Source organism: Podarcis tiliguerta, assembly GCF_965153285.1.
Source record: "Podarcis tiliguerta genome assembly, chromosome: Z".
NCBI classification, from domain to species: Eukaryota; Metazoa; Chordata; class Lepidosauria; order Squamata; family Lacertidae; genus Podarcis; species Podarcis tiliguerta.
The window spans coordinates 9,521,160-9,543,231 of NC_139553.1; the positions used below are offsets into that span (position 1 = coordinate 9,521,160).

The following is a 22,072-nucleotide window of genomic DNA, read 5'->3' on the forward strand; positions in this document are numbered from 1 at the left end:
AAATGTGTACGTCAGAACCTGCACTTTATGTCAAACACTTCCTTTGGTGACATTTAAGCTGCCAGCTGAGATGCACTCATTCCTACTGACTATGGCCTCTCTAAAGCTCTGTTAATCCATGATTCTGCAGAGCCACCAGCATGCAACATCATGTACAGGATGCACCCCTGACCAATGGCCTTGAACAAAGCAGAGGACACCAGACATTGAGGATGACATTCAGGACAAAACACATTTCATACTGTCTTGTGTGCAATGATGTGGCAAGTTCTTAGCACCTGGATAGCAGACAGAGCAAGCTCAGGTCACCTGCGTGCAGTCTTTCGCACTGTGTGTATTTCTTATTCAGAGTTATTACTTCTAAATTTGCATCTGCACGTATAAATTAGCATATGCAAATTGGTGTCCTCTTTTGGGGCGTTGCATTTTTTCTTTTATTTATTTTTTTGGCAATGCATAAGTGGCCATTGAGCTACTAGTTGGCTAGGGCGGGGGAGATTCAGTGCGCAGTAAGTATGGTCTCATGAAATGTGAGCTACAAATTTCACACATCTGTAGATTTAGGATCCCTCCAGACTGGTGTTTCTTTGTTTCGTTTTTAAACAGGTGTATTCCGCAGCACGCCATGGGTGGTGCATTAATGGTGGAATTATACAGAACTGTCTGCACATCATTCTGTTTTATTAGCTGTCCTGCAATGTACTCCCAATGTTACTGCATTACTGTTGTCTGGAGGAGCACCTTATGCTAAAGCACAACAAAAACACCCATTTCCCAACCCATTTATGATATAAACCTTTACATGATTTCAGCAGGAGGTTACAATGTGTACAGCGACCGGAAATGAAGCTGTATGTCAGCTCCAAAACATTTGCAGGCACAAGCATTATTGAAAGGTGCCCAATACCATCTTAAGTACATATTGTCATGAATGCACCATAAAAAGCACACCTCAAGGGGCCCTTAAAAAAAATTGAACTCTCCCTATATTTGTTTGCTTTGCATAGAGAGATGGAATCTAAAAGCTGAAATCTATAAATGTTTATTCTAATTGCACCTTAAATTGTGCAATGGCTCCCCCCTCTTTCCTCTTAAGGAGCTGTTCACCATACCTAGAGTAAACCTACTGAAATTATTGGACACTACTAACCACAAGACCTGTTGAATTCAAAGGGACTTGCTTCCAGGTAAATAAGGTTGGGATTCAGCCTAACATAGGTCCATTAAACTCAGTGGGTCCTGTCCAGTGCTTTTTTCTGGGGGGGGGGGATGCAGGGGTACGCATATCCCTAAACATTTTGTGAATCTAAGTTTGGCCTCATTGAGGGGCAGTATTTCAATATGAATAGGAAAATGCGAGTACCCCTAAACATTTTTTTTTATTAAAAAAAAAGCACTGGTTTTTCTTGTCTGAGTAGAACTTAGTTGGGTACAGTTCATGTTTTCCTATTTTCTCTTTGCCAAATTTAAATAAAATACTCTGTGTGGGTGGAACCATGGCATATATATGATATACAAAGGAAATTTTTAATTCTGTTGTTACCTTGGTAACATATTTTTAACATATGGATGTGTGTGCATGTATACCTCCGCTCCCCCACAGATATAATGGTTGTGCCGGGTTCATTTAGCAATCTGCCCTTCAGGAAGAAAGATCAGATTAACATCCCAAGGAATATGACAGTCATTATAACGCAATTATCAGACGGAACCAGGAATGGCTCTGGCAATATAACACAGTTATCCATAATTGCTTCATTCATAGAGACTGCCTCCTTCCATATGCCCTATTATGATACCTGAGAATGCCTTCATTTTGATACAATTTATGCATTGGACTCTTTCTTTAAAACAAAAACCAATGGCTATTTTCATTTTAAAAATACATACAATTAAAAATGCATACAACTGCAATTGCAATAATTATTTTTACCTGAAAGGAGGGATTGCAGTTGAAAGAAATTTAACTGTGCAATCCTATACCTGTCTCCTCAGAAGTAAGCCCACTGAAATTCAGTAGAGACTGCCCTGCTCCTACATAAGGAGGTTTAGGTCTGCAGCCTGAATGATATTTAGGATTGCCTTACATATTTCTTTGCATGTTTTCATTTCATTTCAGTATAACATGAAAGAGTCCCAATTATCCGTAAGCTTGGAATATCTATTGTCCTAACAGAAAGGGAGTAATTTTCATCATTCTCAAAGTATGTCAGGAATTTTGAAGCCAGTCTCCCATTGCAGGGTTTCTTCTAATGCTCTGCAATGAATATCCAAGCCATGATAAGCATGCTGTTAATCAAACACTGACCCTATTTTTAAATATATTCTTTCCAGCTAGAAAACTTCACATCCTAAGGGGACCATTTCTGTTGTTCTCTCTTGAAAATTCTAACAAAAACCTTGATGAAACATTACATATTTGCATGTGTGTCTAAGCCAGAGGTGGGGAACCTGTGGAGGGTCGGTTCCTGTGGCCTAGTCCAAGCATTGGGGTTCATCTCCAAAGGACTGTCTGCTCCTACAGGGTGCCTGCCTACTCTTTGAGAACGGGTTCAAAGGCTTTGCCCTGGACGCCAGGATATTTGTGATATGAACTAGGGCCTTTACGCTGGTGGCATCCTAGGCATGGGCGTAGCTAGGATTCTTGTTGGGGGGGGGCAGGCTTTTATGTGGGGGAGCAGAACATCAGATTTGTATTGATTTTGATTGATTGTGGGGGCAGCCGCCCACCCCCCACGCTACACCCATCCACGATCCTGGGCGCATCGTTTGCGGCATTCAACGGAGGGCCTCCTCTCAATGCTGTAAGGTACCGAAGGCTGTTCGCGTGCACGCGTGTGCCCAGGCTCTCAAGCTGAGGTATGCAACACCAGCAGCCTGCATGGTCGTTCTGACTTCGCTTGAGCAGGAGCTTCTGTGCTTTCTGGCTCAGTCTTTACAGGCTTCCGACACCCTTGACCTCAGTGACAGATCTGGGTAGTTGCATGCTACAGTCCACTATCCTCCTCAGCAGCAGCAGCAGCAGCAGCCTATCTTGCAGATCACAACCCAACCCAGGAGGCGGGTGACCCTGATTTATTAGCTTTCTCATCTGACTCCAGGTAAGCTAACCCTGAGTTGCAGAGCACCCCCACCCTCTCTCTGCCAGCTAATGAACCCTTAGCTGTAGAGACACCCCCTCCCCCCGAGCGCGTACACCCACTCTCTCTCTCCCCCCCCCCTTTTCCGGGCGCGCGCGCGCGCTCATTAAAGATACCGAAGCGCGGCTCGCGGACAGAACGTAGCGGGAGTCAGGGGTGGCGGCGGGGGAAGAGAAAGGAGCTCCGCGGCACGCGCACGCGCATTCCCTCCCTCCCTCTTTCTCTCTCTCCCTCTCTCTCTCTCACACACACACTCAACCCTCTACACCTACTTCACCTGGCGAGCGGGCGCATGCGCGCCCTCATTCTTCTCCTCCGTTTATCGAGGCGCGCGAGCCTCGCGGGTGCGCGTCCTTTCCCCCCCCCCCTTCCTCCGGTCTCGTTCCCCCCCTCCAGTCTCCCCCGCCCCCTCAGCCGAGCCAGGCTGAGCTGAGGCGACAGAAGCAGCCAGCCCGCCCGGCCCGCCCGCCTGCCCACCAGACCAGCCCTGCCTTGCCCTGCCTAGCCCAGCGGGAGTAGGTGGGTGCGGGGGTTACCCCTTGCCGTTGCCGCCGCGAGGCCTTGGGCCCTGGGCGCGGCCGACGTGGTGGTGGTGGGGGCTCCGACGACGCGGGAGTGGTGAGGCGGCGGCGGTTGGGGAGCTCGGCCCGGCGTTGGCATGAGGTAGCTGCGGCTCGGAAGGAGGAAAAAAGGTGAGGGGGGGGCGCACGGCAGATGATGGCGGGGGGCGGCGGCATGATTTGGGTCTGTCAGAACTGAGGGGACGAAGAAGAGGAGGGAGCGCAGTGGCGGCGGCTTGTGTGAGGGACACACGGCGTGTGGGCGGGGGGAGCGGAGAGCTGACATCTTGGACGGAAGGGCTCTGCGGGGAGGGGGGCCTGGCTGTTTTTGAGCGGGGTGTGTTATTGTGTTCTAACCTGTGTTATCATCGCGAGTGAGCGACTGAGGATGAGCAGGGATTGGGGCGTGTTCGGTGTGTGGGGTGGGCGGGCCAGGATCTTTTTATGTTCTGGTTTTTTTTTTTGGCAGGGTGGGGGTTGGGCGGGAGGAGGAGGGGAGAAATCTGGTTACGTTGCTTGTGGTTATGGGGTATCTGGGAGCGGGCGGCAGAGGAGCTTGTGGGTAGAGGTAAAGCCTGGGCCTGGGGGTTTGCCCGGTTGTTGTGCGCATGGGAGACAGCCATGGATCTTATTGCCGTGTTGTGACGGGTGGGAATTTGGGGGAGAGGAGCAGGGGTGGGGGTCTGGTTATTTGTGCGTAGAAGTAACAGGTCATGGGGAAATCGTAGAAAAGTATAGGTTGGGGGGATCAGGATTGGGTGTCTGTGTGGGTGTTTTATCAATAATAATAATAACAACAACAAATCTACAGCATGATAAGAGTAGGAGGTGTTGAGGGACAGGGTGGGCCAATGGGGGGGTTGATTATTGTGTGGGGTGTGTGGTAGACTACAGTGGGAGAGGCAGTAGATTGAGATGTAAGTGTGGGAAGTTTGGGCAAGGACTGGGTGTGTTGAGGGGCAGAAACTGGAGGATCAGGAGAGATGGGCTGTGAAGAGGATGAGGAAAAGGTTGAGGCCAGTATTGCAGTACATGGTGGAAGGGAGTAATCTTAATATAGGAAAGCGTAGGATATTAAACAGTAGTGTTGCTGTCTTAATCACCATTAATGTCATATTGTGCTGTGTTTATTGTCCATGCTATTTATTACAAAAATGAATTGTCTGATGGGTGTCAGGTTCATGGATATGTGTAAGGCAGTGTCTGCTGTGAAAAGAGACTGGGCTGTTAAGGATCTTTGTGTGTGTTTTTGTGTGGGGAGGTGAAAGTGACATTATGGGGTGAGAACTGGAGCAGAAGCAGGGGGAACAGAAGTTTATGGTCTACTAAGGGAGATGTGGAAATGTATTGGGGAGAGGTTAAGGCAATAGGCAGCACTGGGTTTAATACTCCTACACACATATATAGTTACTGGGGAGAAAGACTGAAGGCAACTGAAAAAAGCTAGGGAGATATTTGGAAAAGGGAGAGGCGGGTGAGACAGCAAAAAGGAGGATGTGACAGATGAGGAAGAAGGTGCTGAAGGGATGTCCTTTGTTGTCTTTGTTGGGGAGCAGCACTCTGCCTGGAAAAGGTAGGCTGAGGCACCTTTTGTTTGCTACCTTGGCCCTGGCATGTGCCAGAGTTTGCTGGTGAAGAAGGGTAAGGAAGATGTTGGTGGAAGGACCTTTCTGTTCTGCCCTCTCCCTTTATCCTCTTGCCTCCAGGGTGTCTGGTGCTTCTGTTCATCTCAGCTAACCGATCATCCTTCTTAGGAGTAGGATGAAGGAAAGAGATGAGGCTATGACAAGAATGGGAAACCCTAGGCCTTCTGCCTTCTGTTGCCTTCATTCCCTGCTGTGCCTCCTTCATTTCAATTGTTAGAGAAATCATATGAGAATAGGTTTTTCCTTCCAGCAATTTGCCTGGTACCTGTCTGTATTGTTAGGCTGTTAACATGCTGGAGAGGTGTCTGGAGCAAGACTATGACTACAAGTGTGATTTGTATGTTCCCTTTCATATTGTAGGGCTGAAAGAGTAGCTTTAGCATGTTCTCTCTCATATATATATATATAAAATGCAGCATCAAATGAATATTAGAAGGGGGAAAGAATTCAGACTGAGATTTACTGTAATTGCAGAGCAAACCATAGCAATAAAAAACCTCCAGTGTTTCTGGGACTACAGAATTTGTCTTTGCTACTGTACATATGAGCCTATTATGTGTATGAGTGCTAGACTGGGTTTCTTTTATTTTTGTTTCAGATGGCGGATGTTGATGTTTGTGCTGGTGGGGATAGCACCAGAAGAAAAATGGATGCTCTAGCAGATAGTGCAGCTGAGATCGTTCCGTTGGAGCTCTATGATTCAGCTCGAGCAAAAATAGCTGCTAATCTACAATGGATCTGTGCTAAAGCCTATGGAATAGGTAAAAATCCCTATTGAGTGATTATTCTTTTATCTCTCCCCTTTTGCTTTCCCCCTGTCTTGCTCTCTCAGCTGTTAAATGGATTTGAAATGATCTGTGTTTTACATATCAATCATGTGCCAAACCGATTTGCCTGCTTGCCCTATTCCCATGTTTTTAGATCCCAGGATATTAATAAGTGCTTGCTAGGAACCTTGTCAGTGTACATCCCTTTTCCTCATTGTGAATGGTTTGTGGGAGTGCATATAACTGTGTTTTTGTTTTTGTTTCATGAAATAGTGCTCTCTCACACAGAACCTAGACCTACAAAGGCTGAGCTCTTGAAGGCCCTTAAATCCTTATTATTGTGTGATTCATTCTGGCAATCCTGTAGATCCTTGCTGCTACCTTTTTATGGAGCATAGCTGATTAAAGAATAAGAATCTTGTGGCTTCTGTATCATATTGTAGATATTTCACTCATCTATTTTTTAACCAAGGCTGCTGTATTCTAGAACATAGCAGTGAGGCAGCATTCATTTCTTTGCATAACATTGTGGGTAATGAATATGAATAGATGGGATAGAAAAAAATCTTGTTTGCAACTTTAGTTTTATTTCGATGGTCTTCTGAAGCACTATTACCATCTAGTGTGTTGTCTTAAAGTAGATTCTGCTTCGTCTACTTTGAGTTCTTGGTTTTTGTCATTTGTGCCAGGATTTTGGCTGCATATCGGTATTATACTTTTAACTGAAACAAAATGTAACATGTAGAAAATTAGATAGCCCTGTTAATCTGACTAATTTGCCAAACTCTAATATGCTTAATGGATTAACATTAGCTTGTGTTGTGTTAGTGCTAAGTAATACACTGTATTCCTGCAATCACATGGCTTTGGTTTGTTTTCAGCTTTTAGAATGGGGATGATTGTTCATGTGGCACAGCAAAATTAGGAGCTTTGAGCAAGTTTTTGGTTCACTTCTTCTGTTTATGAAAGTATACTATAATTTCAATTAGCAGCAAAGTCAAATAATATTCTATCATAACACAATCTGTGACTGCAGTTTAAAAATTATAACTGGACACTAAAGTAAATATCTACAATTTCATTTTTGTGGGTTTTTGAATTAGCTTATTTTGGTAAAAAAAATAGTATCATGTGCAGCCACTAACTGGTCTACTTGGTGTAGAACACATTTGTTGCATGGCCTGTGTTTGTTTAAAACCTCCATGGGAACTAGGCTTGGGCAGTCATGTGTGATGGCAAGTTCTAGACATATCCATACTTGGCATCAATATTAATGCCAGATTCCCTTAATTGATTTCCTCACCTTTAAAAAAGTCTACTAATTCTGTAAACAAGTATAGAGATTAGGCTAATATTCCTGTGTTTTGCATATGAAACCAGCCATAAGCAGATTAATATCTTTAAATTTCAGTGTTATCCTCTAATACAAATGTGAAGCCTTCCAGTCCTTCTAGTTCTTAAATGACTTGGATTGCTTCTCAGAATACCTGGTAGTAATACAGTATTGCCTCAAAATGAGCATACCTGTCAAAAATGTCAATTGTATACAAGGCATATTCATCTGATTTCATATATGCTTCATCTCATCTAACTTATTTGTAAGGCATGGGTTCTGCTAATGCTGGAGAGCACAGTTGTTCAGTGTCGCAAAGGGCATTAGCACTTGGTGGGGGTGAAAGGAAGGAGATGGAAATATGTAAAACTTGACCAGTGCTAAAGGTCTTGGTAAGTGCCTCATTCTGTACAAACTTCATTTGTATGCAATGTCATCTTCAGGTGAGGCCTTGCTTCAGCTTCCTTAAGTATTTGAAGCCAGTTTTATCGTTTCCCTTGAAGCTGAACCTTCTCTTTGGTGGTGCCTTTCCTGTGGAGCACCTCAGGAGAGGCCCATTCTGCTGAAGCTTTTAGTAAATCTGACAAAACGAAAACATTTCTGCTGTCTTTTGGGAGATAAAATTGACCTGTGTCTTGATAATGGTGGTGTTTCTATTTTAGTTGTTAAGTTTTTATGGAGTTTTAAGTTGTTTTGATTGGTTCTCTCTTATTGCAGCTTAAACTGCTTTGCATTACTAATATTTAAATTTGTTAGGCATTTTAGAAGGAGCTTTTCACTGCATTAGGTGGTATATAAGAGCCACACACCCCAAAAATCAGTACAGTGGTACCTCGGTTTTCGAATGTAATCCGTTCTGGAAGACTGTTCGAGTTCTTAAACATTCGAAAACAGAAAACTCAATAGCCAACAGCTAGGCCTCAGGATCTTGCACTCAGCAGAAGCCACGTGGCATGTTCAACTTCTGAGGCATGTTCGAAAACTGAAGCATTTACTTCCTGGGTTAGGGCATTCGAAAACCAAAATGTTCGTCAATGGAGAACCACTGGACAATATTGTACTTTTTGAAGGCACCTGAAACACTTCAGTTCTATATCTCAACTAAAATGTGAGGCTTAAGTTCAGTTTAGTTTAGTTTAGTTTAGGCTGATCCCTTCTAATTAATTATAGAATCACAGAATTGTAGAGTTGGAAGAGACCCCAAAGGTATCTAGTTCAACCCCTTACAATGCAGAAATCTCAACTAAGGCACCCATGATAGATGATCATCCAACCTCTGCTTAAAAACCTCCAAAGAAGGAGAGTTCACCACCTCCCAAGGGAGTTTGTTTCACTGTCAAACAGCTCTTACAGTCAGAATGTTCTTCCTGATGCTTAGTCAGAATCTTCTTTCTTGTAACTTGAAGCCCTTGATTTGGGTCCTATCCTCTAGAGCAGAAGAATAATTATGAAATTAATTAGTTAATTAATTAGCTTAATAAGTTAACTGTTTATATTTGGACAACTTTTCTGATGTACTTTATTGGAAGAAGAAAAATAATAATTTCCTTAATAATAATTTAAACAATTTATGTACCGTAACTAAAACAAAAACATAATAGCATATGTATCAATGTTTGTTAACTGATGTGGTTAAACAATTTTTCAAAAGAAATATTTTAAGCAAACATGAAAAACTGAAAACAAATCCTTATTTCCTGATGAATAGCCTTTGGACTATAATGTACAGTGGTACCTCGGGTTACATATGCTTCAGGTTACATACGCTTCAGGTTACAGACTCCACTAACCCAGAAATAGTACCTTGGGTTAAGAACTTTGCTTCAGGATGAGAACAGAAATCATGCTCTGGTGGCATGGCATCAGCAGGAGGCCCCATTAGCTAAAGTGGTGCTTCAGGTTAAGAACAGTTTCAGGTTAAGAACGGACCTCCGGAACGAATTAAGTACTTAACCTGAGGTACCACTGCCACTTATAAAAAACTATCTTTAGAAATATTTTCTCTCCAAAAGCATTTTATTTTTAAAATCCAATTTATTTATTTTTTAAAAATCTGTTTTTTGAAAAGCAAATCATTGATTTTTATCCACCCTGAGTTTGCTTCATCTTGCATATCACAGCCCTTAGGATATTTGAAGATGGCTATCATATCTCCTCTCAGTCTCCTCTTCTCCAGGCTGAATATAGTCAACTCCCACAACCATTCCTCATAAGCCTTGGTTTCCAGACCTTTGATCATCTTGGTTGGCCACTTCTGCACACAACTCAGCTTGACAACATACTTTTTAAATTGTTGTGCCCAGAATTGGACACAGTACTCCACGTGTGGTCTGACCAAGGCAGAATAGTGGTACTATTACTTCCCCTGATCTGGACTTCTGTTGATGTAGCCTAGAATAGCATTAATTTATTTTTGCTGCTGTATCACACTGTTGAACTATGTGATGAAGGCAGAAATGATGCTTGGCCTTTGGCTGCTTTTATGAGAACTACTTACTTGATCTGAATGACGTCATGCTGGCCAGTTTTTTTTTTTTAATTATGATGCGCTTGCATGTTTAGGAATGTTATACTGTGCTTTCTAGTGCAGGAAATGTAGACATCCTGCAGAAGGAAAGCAAAGCCGGGGAAAGGACAGAATGTTGGAGAAGCAAACCAGGGGATCACTTATGATCCCCTGAAATTGTTGTCGTTATTTATTAAATTTGTATACCGTCCTATACTCACAGGTGTCAGGGTGGTTCACAGGATAAAATCATAATATAAAACCACAAAAAACATAATAAAAATTAAAGCAAGAACAACCCAATAAACCTCCCCACCCCCACAATTGCAAAAGTGAACTATGCTGTAGTCTCTCTTGTGCAGATGCAGTGCGAACAATTTCACTTGGATATAGAGCTGGTGGATAAGGTACAAATTTTAAAATGCATAATAGAATGAGGCTAACACCACATGTTGCTGTGTATCCCTGTTGTGTATAACCTGAGGTTGCAAAAAAATAATAAATTAAATGCAAAATCTATGTTTATCCAACTTTAAGTACGGTACTTCATTTATTGCTCATGACTGCTATGTTGCTTCCCCCTCTTTCTTGCTACATTTTTGCTTAATATGGTATGGTTTTTTTAAAAGCCTCATGGCAAAACCCTAATAATTGTTACAATCTAAGTATCTTTTAGTGCAGTAAATACAGGCAACTCCCCATTTATGTGGGGGTTATGTTCCAAGGCACCATGCATTTAAGTGAAATTATGTGTATTTGAAACACCCTACTCTGCCACTGTCCTGTTCTGCCCCTTTTTGTGACTTTTTCACCTCAATTCCAGTTTTGGCGCAATGCACATGTTTATGGTCACACACATATCAGACATGCCTAAAACGTTTGCTGCTTATACTGTATCTCTTTGTGACAACATGTTAATTCTCTAGTTCAGCCTTTCTCAACCTTTGGTCCCCAGGTATTATTGAACTACAACTCCCATCATCCACTACCACTGGCCATGCTAGCTAGGAGTTGTAGTCTGACAACATCTAGGGGCCCAAGGGTGAGAAAGGCTGCTCTAGATGTTAATAGACTCCAGGTCCCACTAGCCACTGTCTGCATAGCTAGTGGTCAGGTATGATGTGATTTTTTTAGTCCCAACAGCTTCTGGAAAGCCACACATTGGCTGCATCTTATTTCAGCTAGTGATATTGCTCACATGATATTTATCACTAGTATTTCTTTTTAAACAAGATATGCCTGTTTGCTTAGAGCCTCATTGAGGAAATAGACTTAATTCACATATAAGTGTATAAGCTTGCAGTTTTTGGCTCCGTTATCCTGGTTGGCTACTTCAGAAAATGAGAGTAGAAGTGTTTGTGGAAATCTGAGTTAGTGAAGCTTCAGGTTGGGACTTTATTTAAACCATATGTTCTGAGTCTCAGCTCCTTGGTTTTCACATGGTCTAGTTTAAAGTGTGCATGGGGTATAGGGGATGTTAGAGGAAGGGGTATCTGTGGTGGAAGACATGTCATGTTCTTTCTGGGGTGGTTTGTTCATCTTGGTCCCCACCCTGTACTAAGCTCTCATCTGTGGCTCCTAGAAGCTGTCAGCATGTGACAGCAGACACACTCCGGGAATCACTTCAACTGGGTAGCTAAACCAGGTGAGAGTAGCCGATGAGTGAGTTAGGGACAGGTTCCAGTGGACTGAGCAGATGAGAGCAATAGTGGGTCCAATGGTTATCAAGGCTGTTTCTGCATGTGCTGTAGAGAGAAGTGAGGGGCAGATGGGGCTCTTCAACCTGGGAAGGTAGCCCATCTAGGAGAAGGAAAACTTGGATCCTAAACCTCACTTGTATTGCAGGATATCTTCAAGAGAAGAAACGGTAAGAAGTAAAACCTACACAAATCTGAAGTGCAGTTCCTAAGAAGGTTGGATGGCACCTTGAATGCCTCCTTCCAGCAATTCCTGAAGCTAGGCTGGTGCCAAACGTGTTGTTCTCTCTCTTTTTTTGGACCACATCAGTGAGGCTGAGGGCTGGGCAGCCCAGGACACTTAGGTGCTGCTAACACAGAGGATTGGGTGCACTCCATTGTTTCAACACAGATGAATGCAAACAACAAGAAGTTTAAAGTAAGAAGTAGATTTTAGGGCACACGGACTACAGTGCTTATTGGAAGCCTCTTCTAATCACAGTTGTACTCCTTGCAACACTTGTCTGCGCAATCTATTGTTTTGGATTCTTGGCAGGAGATGAGATTTTGTTTTATGAAAAAAAATGGAAATATAAAAAAGAGTTGCACCCAGTTGATAACTGCTCTCTGTAGACTGCTTTTCTTCTACTTATTAATATATTATATCTAGGTTCTGACTTCATTGGGACTTTGATAACATAAAAAAGGCTAACAGTATATAGAAGGCTAGAAAAGGAGGCTTGTAGTATGTTGAATGCTGTCATATAAACAAAGATACAATAAATACCGTATTTTTTGCTCTATAGGATGCACCGGACCATAGGACGCACCTTGTTTTAGAGGGGGAGAACAAGAAAAATAAATTCTCCTGCTCTCTGCTTAGCGCCCCTTCAGCGAAGCGGCAGGAGAAACGGAGCCCCTTGCATTTCTCCTGCCGTTTCGCTGAAGGGGCGCTGCGCAAAGAGGGGGAGAATTTATTTTTCTTGTTCTCCCCCTGTAAAACAAGGTGCGTTCTGTGCGTTCAACTGTGCTGCCCCCCGAGCTTGTGGGGCTGGTGGTGGGGGGAAGCGCTGCTTCCCCCACCGCCAGCCTCAAAGACCAGGTCGGGGAGCAGCACAGAGGTGGCGCGCCACCTTCCCGCTGCCCCCAGAGCTTGTGGGGCTGGCGGTGGGGGAAAGCGCTGCTTTCCCCCACCGCCAGCCTCAAAGATCCCTGAAGCCTTCGGAGTGCAGCGCAAGTTCCCGCTGTGCTCCGCAGGCTTCAGGTTCCTTTTGCTGAAGCTGGGAGAGCAAGACTCTCCTGGCTTCAGCGAAAGGAACCTGAAGCCTCCGGAACGCAGCAGGAACTCGTGGTGCGCTCCGAAGGTTTCAGGCGGCTATCCCTGAAGCCTGGAAAGCAAGAGAGGTCAATGTGCACCAACCCCTCTCGCTCTCCAGGCTTCAGCGAAAGCAACGCAAAGCCTCTGGAGCTCTCCCTCTGTGCTTTGGAGGCTTCACGTTGCTATCGCTGTAGCCAAGGAGCCTGCATTCGCTCCATAGGACGCACACACATTTCCCCTTCATTTTTGGAGGGGGAAAAGTGCGTCTTATAGAGCGAAAAATACGGTATATGTTTTGGTAGAGCAGGAGGATTGTTTGTTTTTAGAAACTGTGATATGTAGGACTTTTGATCCTTATTTTATATCAGTTGGATTATCATTCTACTTATATTAAAAGGGGAAAGAGAATTTAATCCTGGATACAAATGGAGTTCCTTTGTTGTCTTTCTAAATCAGGTAGATGCAGTTTGCTTTACTTGGTTCTGCTCAAACAATGAATTGGACCTGATAACACTTCACTCTTCAAATGTTTATTAGGCTTTTAACATTGTCGGTAGCAATAAAGAATTAGCATGAAGACAAAATGTGCTCTACAGACACCTGAAAACTAGAATATATACTTCTTGGCTGAAAATAGATTGGTTTTAAAAGGCGATCTTGTGGCTTCATCTACTGATAGCTGAGATTTGCCTAAGATTTGCCTAAGAGGTAAGATTGGAACTTGAGACTGGTAGCTTTCAGCTTATTATCTGAACCAATGTACAGTATTACATTATCTCCAATGTGCATGATATGAGGAACTACTAAGGAGCAAACATAGATATCTGTGCTCACCTGGAACATTGACTTTCTGTGTAATTGGGCAATTAGAGTAAGATGCCATTATTTGGATGCAAAAAAATTGTTTGCGCTTGCCCTTAGGCTTGCTTCTGGGTGAAACATTTTCATGCTGCTTGTTTCTAATTCAAGGGAACCAGCATTCGTAATTAGCCAGGCGCCAATCACATTTTGTGACTGGCAACCAGCCTTTTGTGAGGCAGTGGAGATGTCCAGATGCCATTGTTTGGCGCCTAACATCTCCACCTGGCTGACATGGCACCAAAAGACACGCCTCTTTCACTGCTGCCCTGTCCTGCGAATCACCTGGTTGGTGGGGTATTAGGGCACTAGAAGATACATGCCTTTTGGTGCTGCCGTTCCAGCTCATTGGGCTTCAGTGGCTCCCCTTCAGAAGGCTGGCACTCTTCACAGCTCCCTCTGCTGCTGAAACATCTGCAGTGCCAACTACTTCCGCTTCCTTTTTTTCTCATTCAGTGGAGGCCACCTGGGCCCAATTTTGTTGGGGCCAAGGCAGTGACTCTCGAGCCCCAGAATTAGTGGGCTGCTCCTAGTGGTGGCGGAGAGCAGCAGCAAAGGTGACAGTGGAGGTGCCAACAGCCATGGCAAGAGGCGCAGCCGATGGTGTGCAGGTGCCTGACCCTCCGCTGCTATAGATTGGGGTTGCTGCCTGGAGCTCCACTGACACTGCAAATGCGGAGCTGTTTGTTCTGCTGCTCCAACTTCCTAAACAGCTCCCACAGCTTCTGCAGTTCAGTGTAGGCCTGACTCCAAATAACCCTGTGACCCTCTCGTTGCACAAGGCAGCAGCAGGAGTGATACTGCTGTTGCTGCCTTCTCCTTCTCCTATTCTCTCTCTGTCAGGTGAAGCTTCCACCCTCCCTCTTCTTCTTCCCCTTCTCCAATGCTGCCGGCCAGCTGTCTTCCAAGCTGGCCTAAGGAAGGTGGGCCATCTCTACATGTCTGGGTGGGGAAGGCTCCTCTCACTGCCACCCCACGGCTCCTGTCCCAGAGGCCGGGTCCAGTCAGCCAGCTGCCACAGTGTTGGGGAAAGGGAAGAATGTATTATTCTGATGCATAATTCAGTCATAATGTGATCAGCATTTTTGGACTTTGTTCTGTTATTTGAATGTAACATCAAGATACTCAGGTTGAGACACTCCTATTGATATGTGTTTCGTCTGCAGTCTTGTTTTGTATTTGTATTTTTACATGGGATGCTGCTCATAGTTTGAGAAGCAAAACTGTAAAAATGGAAACTATTTTCAAGCTTAAAATAAAATAAAATCAAGTAACTTACTGAGGCTCATTTCCTTTACTAATGTGGTAAAATGAGGTAGTATCCTGACCATGTGAATAATGCATAATATGGACAATATGGACTAGATAAATTAATCTGCTATATCAGCGCTTCATAAAGCTCAAGTGACTTTATATTTCCAGGCACTCAATGCCCCCCTCAAGCCCTGTGTAGAGTTGTGCTTCGTTCATTACCACATGGCTTCTCTTCAATTTTGTGTGAAACCTAAACTAATCTATTAGTACATTTGGATTGTTACATCTCTTGCATGGAGAACTGTTTTTTTAAGATGCAATCCTAACTCCACTTATCTAGGAGAAAGCCCCGTTGAATTACGTCTGAGTAGATAAGGTTACAACTACACTGTTGGTGCTTATTTAAAACATTTATGTGCCATCATTCTACCTGATAGCAAGCATTCTAGGCAACTCAAAACGAAACATAGCATTATATTTTATCACAGTTTAAAACATACAATTGCAACACAAAGCATTATTACCAATCTGACAATATTTTAAAATAATAGCTATTGAGCTGAGTGGTTAGGTAATACTAGGTAGTAGTCTAGGTTGCTGATTTTGCACAGACGCGGGAAAACTTGTAATATTGATTAGGTACTTCCCATCTCTATCAGGCTATATCATTTTATTTTCCTTGTTTATAAAACAACTGAATAGATTTGAAAACTTTACAAATCTTTGTTAATGCTGAAAACTTTTGAAATCTGTTGGTAGGAGTAACAAAAAAATATGTAACTTGAAATCAAGTTTTAGTACCGTAACTAGAATTCCTAAAACTCAAAACTGCAACTTCCTTGGGATTTTGGAATAGTATGGATATTGTCCTGCATAGTTGTTGTAGAACTTTCATGAGAATTGGGTGAAACTAAGAAGCTAATAGATTTATGTACATAGCAGTTTCTGAAAACAAATGTAACTCACTGGTGCTTTTGCATTGTACTTATTCCTGGGAAGCTTATAGCAACTGAACACTAATAAAAATAATCTGAGAAGGATGAAAAAATTTTGGTCAGAAATTTTCAGCAATACAGCTTGTGGATAATGCCAGCAGCATAAGAAGATCCTGCTTCTCTCACAGTGACTGAACAGATGCCTGAGGGAAACCAGCAAGCAAGATTTGAGCACAAGAACACTCTCCCATCCTGTGGTTTCCATAACTGGTATCAATCTTGTTAGATCTGACTCTGACATTTCAATCAGCGGTAGTCATTCCCTTCATGATTTTCAGAGTAAACCTCCATCTAGAAGCACTTGTAGTCTTTGCCTGCATTTTGGACTTTATGGAAGCATATAGTAATTATTTCCTGTTCCACTACAGCTCTCTAGGGCATAATCTGTCTGTTTGGTAAGGGTGTGTCATTTCCCTTCAGGGTAATGATAATATAAATTATGTCTGTATATGTAAAATATGGTATCCTGGGGAAAACCCTAGGATATTCAGCTGGGCTTGTGACCTTCAAGGGGTCATTGGGTGTGCATACATGTACCTTCAGAAGGTCATCAGTGCTGGGATTATTGAAATGTCAATGGCTATTGAAAGACATGAAGCATGTTCTGGAATGTGTGCTCTGAAACTGCAAATAGTAGCTCTAGAAGAAGTAATAACAGAAAGCTGCTGAATTTTGATCAAAGCCCAGATCAGTCAGATAGGCTTTATCATTTTCTGGACTAGTGGAATGATAAACTACTTTATGCAGTAAAGTGCTGTGCTCAGTGGGTGAAAGCATAATTGGACTAGAGGTATCCTTGGCAAGAGAAAGATGAGCACTTCTCCTGAAATCTCTGCCTTGTTCTGAAGATTGAGCTTTTACAGCCTGATAATGTGGACAGGACACTTGGTAGTGGGTTAGGCTTACCACATGTCATTTGGCTCTTTGTTTATCATGGTTTGTAAGAGCTAATTAAGAGGGATTGACTGGATGCTCATTGTGGGAGGGAGCAATGCCTACCATTTTCATAGAATCATAGAGTTGGAAGAAACCACAAGGGCCTTCGAGTCCAACCCCCTGCCAAGCAGGAAACACCATCAGAGCACTCCTGACATATGGTTGTCAAGCCTCTGCTTAAAGACCTCCAAAGAAGGAGACTCCACCACACTCCTTGGCAGCAAATTCCACTGTCGAACAGCTCTTACTGTCAGGAAGTTCTTCCTAATGTTTAGATGGAATCTTCTTTCTTGTAGTTTGGATCCATTGCTGTCTTGTAGTTTGGATCCATTGAAAGAGGTAGTGCTGTGCTCCCTCCTTAAGAGGCCTTACCTGGACCCTGAGGTGGGTTAATAAAAAGATTAGCAACTATTTTGTTAGCTCATTTGACACACACTCCCTAGCCCTTAATCCTCCATAAAAGTTTTTGTCACTCTGTTCCAGAGAGAATCAAGCACAATAGCTGCACAAGCCTAGCCACACACCATGCAAGCAAGGTGCTAGTTTAAGGCTTGGCTCTTTTTGTCATACATAGATCTGCTGATTGATGAAGCAGAGCTCCTCCTCCTCTGCAAAAGAAAAGGCCCCCAAGAAGTTTCAGTCCTAGCCTAGGAAAGGGCAGGATCTTTGAAGCTGCATCGTTGTCATCAGAAAGCTTGGTGGTCTCTGCTGCAAAAGGAGTGGGGTGTGAAAAGCCAAACACAGACCCACTGGTGCTTTTGGTTTGATCCAGGCCTCAGAGATGGGCAGTTTGGGCATCCTCTGCCTTAGTAAGCACAATCAGGTCTTGGCTGATGAGGAAGACAAGCCGCAAGCTAGCAATCTCCACCATCAAGTTAATTCTGAGTTTCCATTTCCTGCCACAAAACACAGGGTGCCCATCCACGTAAATGGGTCGCTGGTCTTCATTTGCCAGGAAAAAGTCACAATTGTTTTTCAGCTTGATGATGCCTTGCTTGTGAGATATTTTCCAGGCTGGCCCCTGCAGTGCTAGATCCACATCAATCTGATTGTCTTTGGTGGCTCTGCCAAGTGTGATCTTCCATGGCTTTGCCAAGTGTGACCCCCCAGGAGTGCCTAAGATAATGCACCACCCTTTCACACAACACAGCCAATGTCTGGTTATCAAAATCAGGGGAAGTCATTCCTGTTATACTGTCCACCAGCACCTGCCACTTATGCAGCTCTTGCTCTAGCTGCTGGAGTTCATGCTTCTGTCTCCAGTCTGCCTCGGTCAGCTCATGCTCCAACACCTCATCTCAGATATCATTTAGTTTGCTGTCATCTGTCATGTATTTGGCATCAGAAAGTTGAGCACCTGATCCCCTTTGGGCAGTGGCTGCACTGTTCTCAAGAGGTAGTACTGCTTCATGAGTTGCCAGTGTGTTGGTAGGACCTTGGCAGTGCAGGAGGGGTAGAAAACCTCTGGGTATCCATGGTGGGTTGGCTCCACTGCTTTGCTGAAGAGCACTTTACTCTGCATAGATACTATGGCTTCTGGATGCAACTGCTGCATGGCCTGTCAAGACAGCTTTGAAATCACAGGGTTATAGTGCAGAGCATGCCAACCTCTTCTGGATCTCCTGCAGATTAAAACAGCAGTTGAACCCCCAAGTGCAAAGAGGTCAAGTCATGGTCTGAAACACAAAGCTGATCAACAGCAAAACATCAGTGGGTTTCCAGCGGCCCAAATCCTTGGTGACCTTCAAAGGCTGCTTGCACTTCTTCATCATCTGCTTGGTGATGCTGGGATTTGGAGCCGGGTTTGGGGTGACTTGTGCAGATTTGGACACCTTCTTCTTGTCACTGGAAGAAGGCTCATTGACAGAGTAGTGCCCTGGCTCCACCCCACTGGAGTTCTTGGCCTGGCTGGATGATTTGGCAAGGCTGCTCTCTACAAGTTCATCATCAAACTTCATCATCATGGCACCCAACACCTGTGAGGAGCTCATTTTTTGCCCTTCCAGAGACTTGTCTTCAGAGTGACTCATTGTGGTTAACACCATCAGTCTGGAATCCAGCATGTCATTCCCAAGTGTTATAGGAAAGACATGCTGGATTCTACTTTCTCTCTCTGACCTCCATCTTGGAGATGTGAACCTGAGGTATTTTGAAAAGTACTGCCCAGTTGTGAGTCTCTCTTTTGAGGCACAAGGTAATTGAGATGGTGGTGGCTGGTTAATTGCAGATGTTCATGGATGAAATAGATTATCTGAAACAATTTCAGTCTGGGCCTGGTTATGGCATCAACAAAGCCTTGGTTGCTGATTACCTTTACCAGCAGAGAGCAGGGGAGTACTACAATAAGAGCTGAAGTTAGTGCAGAACATGGCTACAAGGTTGCTAAGCAGTGTAGCTAAGTGGAATCGTATAGCACAAATTCTTAGAATGCTGTGCTAGTTGCTGTAACTGTTTTGTGTTGCTTTTACATGTTTTTTATGTACATTGCCTCAATATTTTGCAAGAGCGTAGTATATAAAAACTCTTCCTGAGGCCTCAAATGATCAGATTCTATTGTTCTGATCTAGTGAGGCAGAAATATATAACATAGTGATAGTCTAATAAACATGGTAAAAACGCAAATGGTGTGTTGCTCTTGGTGGCTTGAAGATTAGTGTATGATAGAAATAAAACATTTTGAAGACATTGTAAAGTGGTTGCGGTCTGCTAGTTCACATCAAGCCTTTACTTAGAAATGAGTTTTGCTGAGTTCAATGGGACCTGCTTCTAGTTAAGTGTGTTTAGAAAGCTTCCTGGTGCTTATTTATTATTTGGATTGGTGCTCCTCACGCATGCAGGTTTCTTCTAACTTCCCCATCAAAATACCAGTACTGTACACACTCTCCCCACACCTCCATTAATCCGGATTTACCCTTTCCAGGGGAAATCCAGTAAGTGGAAAAACCCTTGCTGCCAATGTCCTGTTTGCAATGTCTCAGCAACTTAGTTGCAAATTAAGCCCCTGTCTGGAAGCACTCTCTGTTACATCAAATTTAAAAGGTTGTGTGCGTGTCGAAGCAATTGATAAACTTCTGCAAACTTTCAGTGAGTATCTGTGGTGTCATTAGCAGTATGCTAATTTAAAAGATGTTAGTGTTTTAAATGTACATTTTAGATATCAAGTTTTCATAGTGCAATTAAGTTTATTATTTGAATTTGTCAATCTGTAAAGCATATAAACTGTATATAATAATATTGATATGCTATTGGCTACAGTTTCAGGTTAGGTTGCTTTTAGATACACAAATGGTCCAGGCACACAAAGTGCTGCCCAGCACTGCTGCCATGTTATGTGCGTGTTTAGATGGCCGAAAGCAACCTAAAAGTTTAGCACAGATTATTAGTCCTATCATAAGTCTGTTTGGGTTGCCCTTTCTCTTTTTCCAACCTCTTTCAGGTAACCATTGTGGTCCCACAAGGTACCTTAGCAAATGCACCTACTCTTTCTTGATGAGGTGTTCTGTGGTTATGAGAGGTTCAAGATGACCAGAAATAATCTGATGTATGTTCTGCTAACCATGATAGATTATTATTTGTATAGTGCTGGCTACACTCATAGTGCTTTACAAAGAACAGTTGCAACAAGGCATTGCCTCAGTGGACTTACAATTTGAAATCGACACAGGGAAAGCAGAGGAAGGGGAGAAATGGAGGCAATAATATGTGATTACTTCAATTTCATGTACTTTTGCTTGGTTACAAAAAGTACTTCCTGGAAAAAGAAAAGAGTTTTGTGGAGAAAGTTAAAGGAAATGGGGGAGGTGGTCACATTGGGGTATTGGATGACTGAGGGTAGTAGAGCCAGTTCACCCAAGGTCACAGAAGGGGACGTGTTGGGAAAGAAATATTTTTTTGCAGCTACTAAAGTAAGTTGCTCATCTATGTTCTCTAATATTCTTAAATGCCAGAAAGTAGTTTGCTTCTGACTGTGTGTGTCTGTTTTGCCTCTGTTCTCAATGAGCTTTTTGTATTGCTTATAATGAACCCCCTTGTTAGACCTCATTCTTCTTTTATTTCAGATAACATCCCAGATGAACTGAAGGACCCATTTTATATAGATCAGTATGAGGAAGAACATATTAAACCACCTGTCATCAAGCTGTTGCTGTCCAGCGAGCTCTACTGCCGTGTCTGCAGCCTCATTCTGAAAGGGGATCAGGTGGCTGCTCTGCAGGGACACCAGTCGGTCATCCAGGCTCTGTCTCGGAAAGGGATTTACGTCATGGAGAGCGATGATACACCTGTGTCTGAATTGGATCTCAGCTGTGCGCCAATCAAAATGGTTAGCTTAAGAAAAGAAAGCTTAACTTTTCTTTGCCGTAGGACCCATTCTGTCCTTCAGAGTTTTTCACCTTAGCTTCCTCAATTGTAGCCTGTTTTAATTAGCCAACTTAAAAAAAATAAATATCCCCAGCTTTCTTCAAATATATTTGAATGAAACATGTTCTTATTTGTTCCTTAGAGTCCTCACATGGCAATGATTGATGCTCTCATGATGGCCTACACTGTGGAAATGATCAGCATTGAGAAAGTGGTTGCAAGTGTCAAATGTTTTTCTACATTTAGTGCCTCAAAGGAATTGCCCTATGATCTGGAGGATGCAATGATATTCTGGATTAATAAGGTAAAAAACAATGGTGTAAAACAGCATCTTTAGATGTGAGTAGATTTGAACTCTATTGCATACATTTCCTGTGGGGAAATGGTATTCAGTAGTCATTGCACTATTAATAAAAGTTATCCCCCCCATCAAACAATGAGTAATCAGCATAAACATATTTTATGTTAAAAGAGTCTAAATTAATAAAACAGTGCTTTTTCTTCATTTGACCATAATGACATAAAAGCAGCCCTACTGGATAAGACCAAAGGTATCCCTAGCTAGTCCAGCTTCCTGTTTCCCACAATGGCCAACCAGAGGTCTCCAAGAAACCTACAAGGAGGGCACAAAGACAATAGTCTTCTCCCACTGTTGTTCCCTTACAACTGATTTACAGGATATCTTGGTGGTAGCACACGGCCACCATGACTGGTAGTCCATGAT

The 22,072-nt window shown here is 43.2% G+C and overlaps 1 protein-coding gene and 1 pseudogene across 13 annotated transcripts in view; one reads left to right on the forward strand and one right to left on the reverse strand.

Annotated features, from left to right (window-relative positions):
* The first annotated feature begins 3,257 nt into the window (after positions 1 to 3,257).
* The window catches only part of CAMSAP1 (calmodulin regulated spectrin associated protein 1), a 40,320-nt gene continuing 21,505 nt past the window's right edge, over positions 3,258 to 22,072 (forward strand). For 2 of the 12 annotated variants that reach the window (XM_083422841.1, XM_083422850.1), the window contains exons 1-4: positions 3,281 to 3,832; positions 5,945 to 6,107; positions 21,048 to 21,310; positions 21,491 to 21,652. In XM_083422841.1, coding sequence (XP_083278967.1) covers positions 5,945 to 6,107; positions 21,048 to 21,310; positions 21,491 to 21,652 — 588 coding nt within the window. In that variant the 5' untranslated portion in view covers positions 3,281 to 3,832. Of the gene's footprint in view, positions 3,833 to 3,964; positions 4,038 to 4,091; positions 4,114 to 4,171; positions 4,269 to 4,644; positions 5,274 to 5,944; positions 6,108 to 21,047; positions 21,311 to 21,490; positions 21,653 to 22,072 lie in introns of those variants that run through there. The other 10 variants (XM_083422849.1, XM_083422848.1, XM_083422842.1 and 7 more) reach the window with 10 other exon arrangements.
* Positions 18,101 to 19,019, reverse strand: LOC310669324 (microspherule protein 1-like; annotated as a pseudogene). The gene has a single exon. The product of its transcript is annotated as a microspherule protein 1-like (transcript).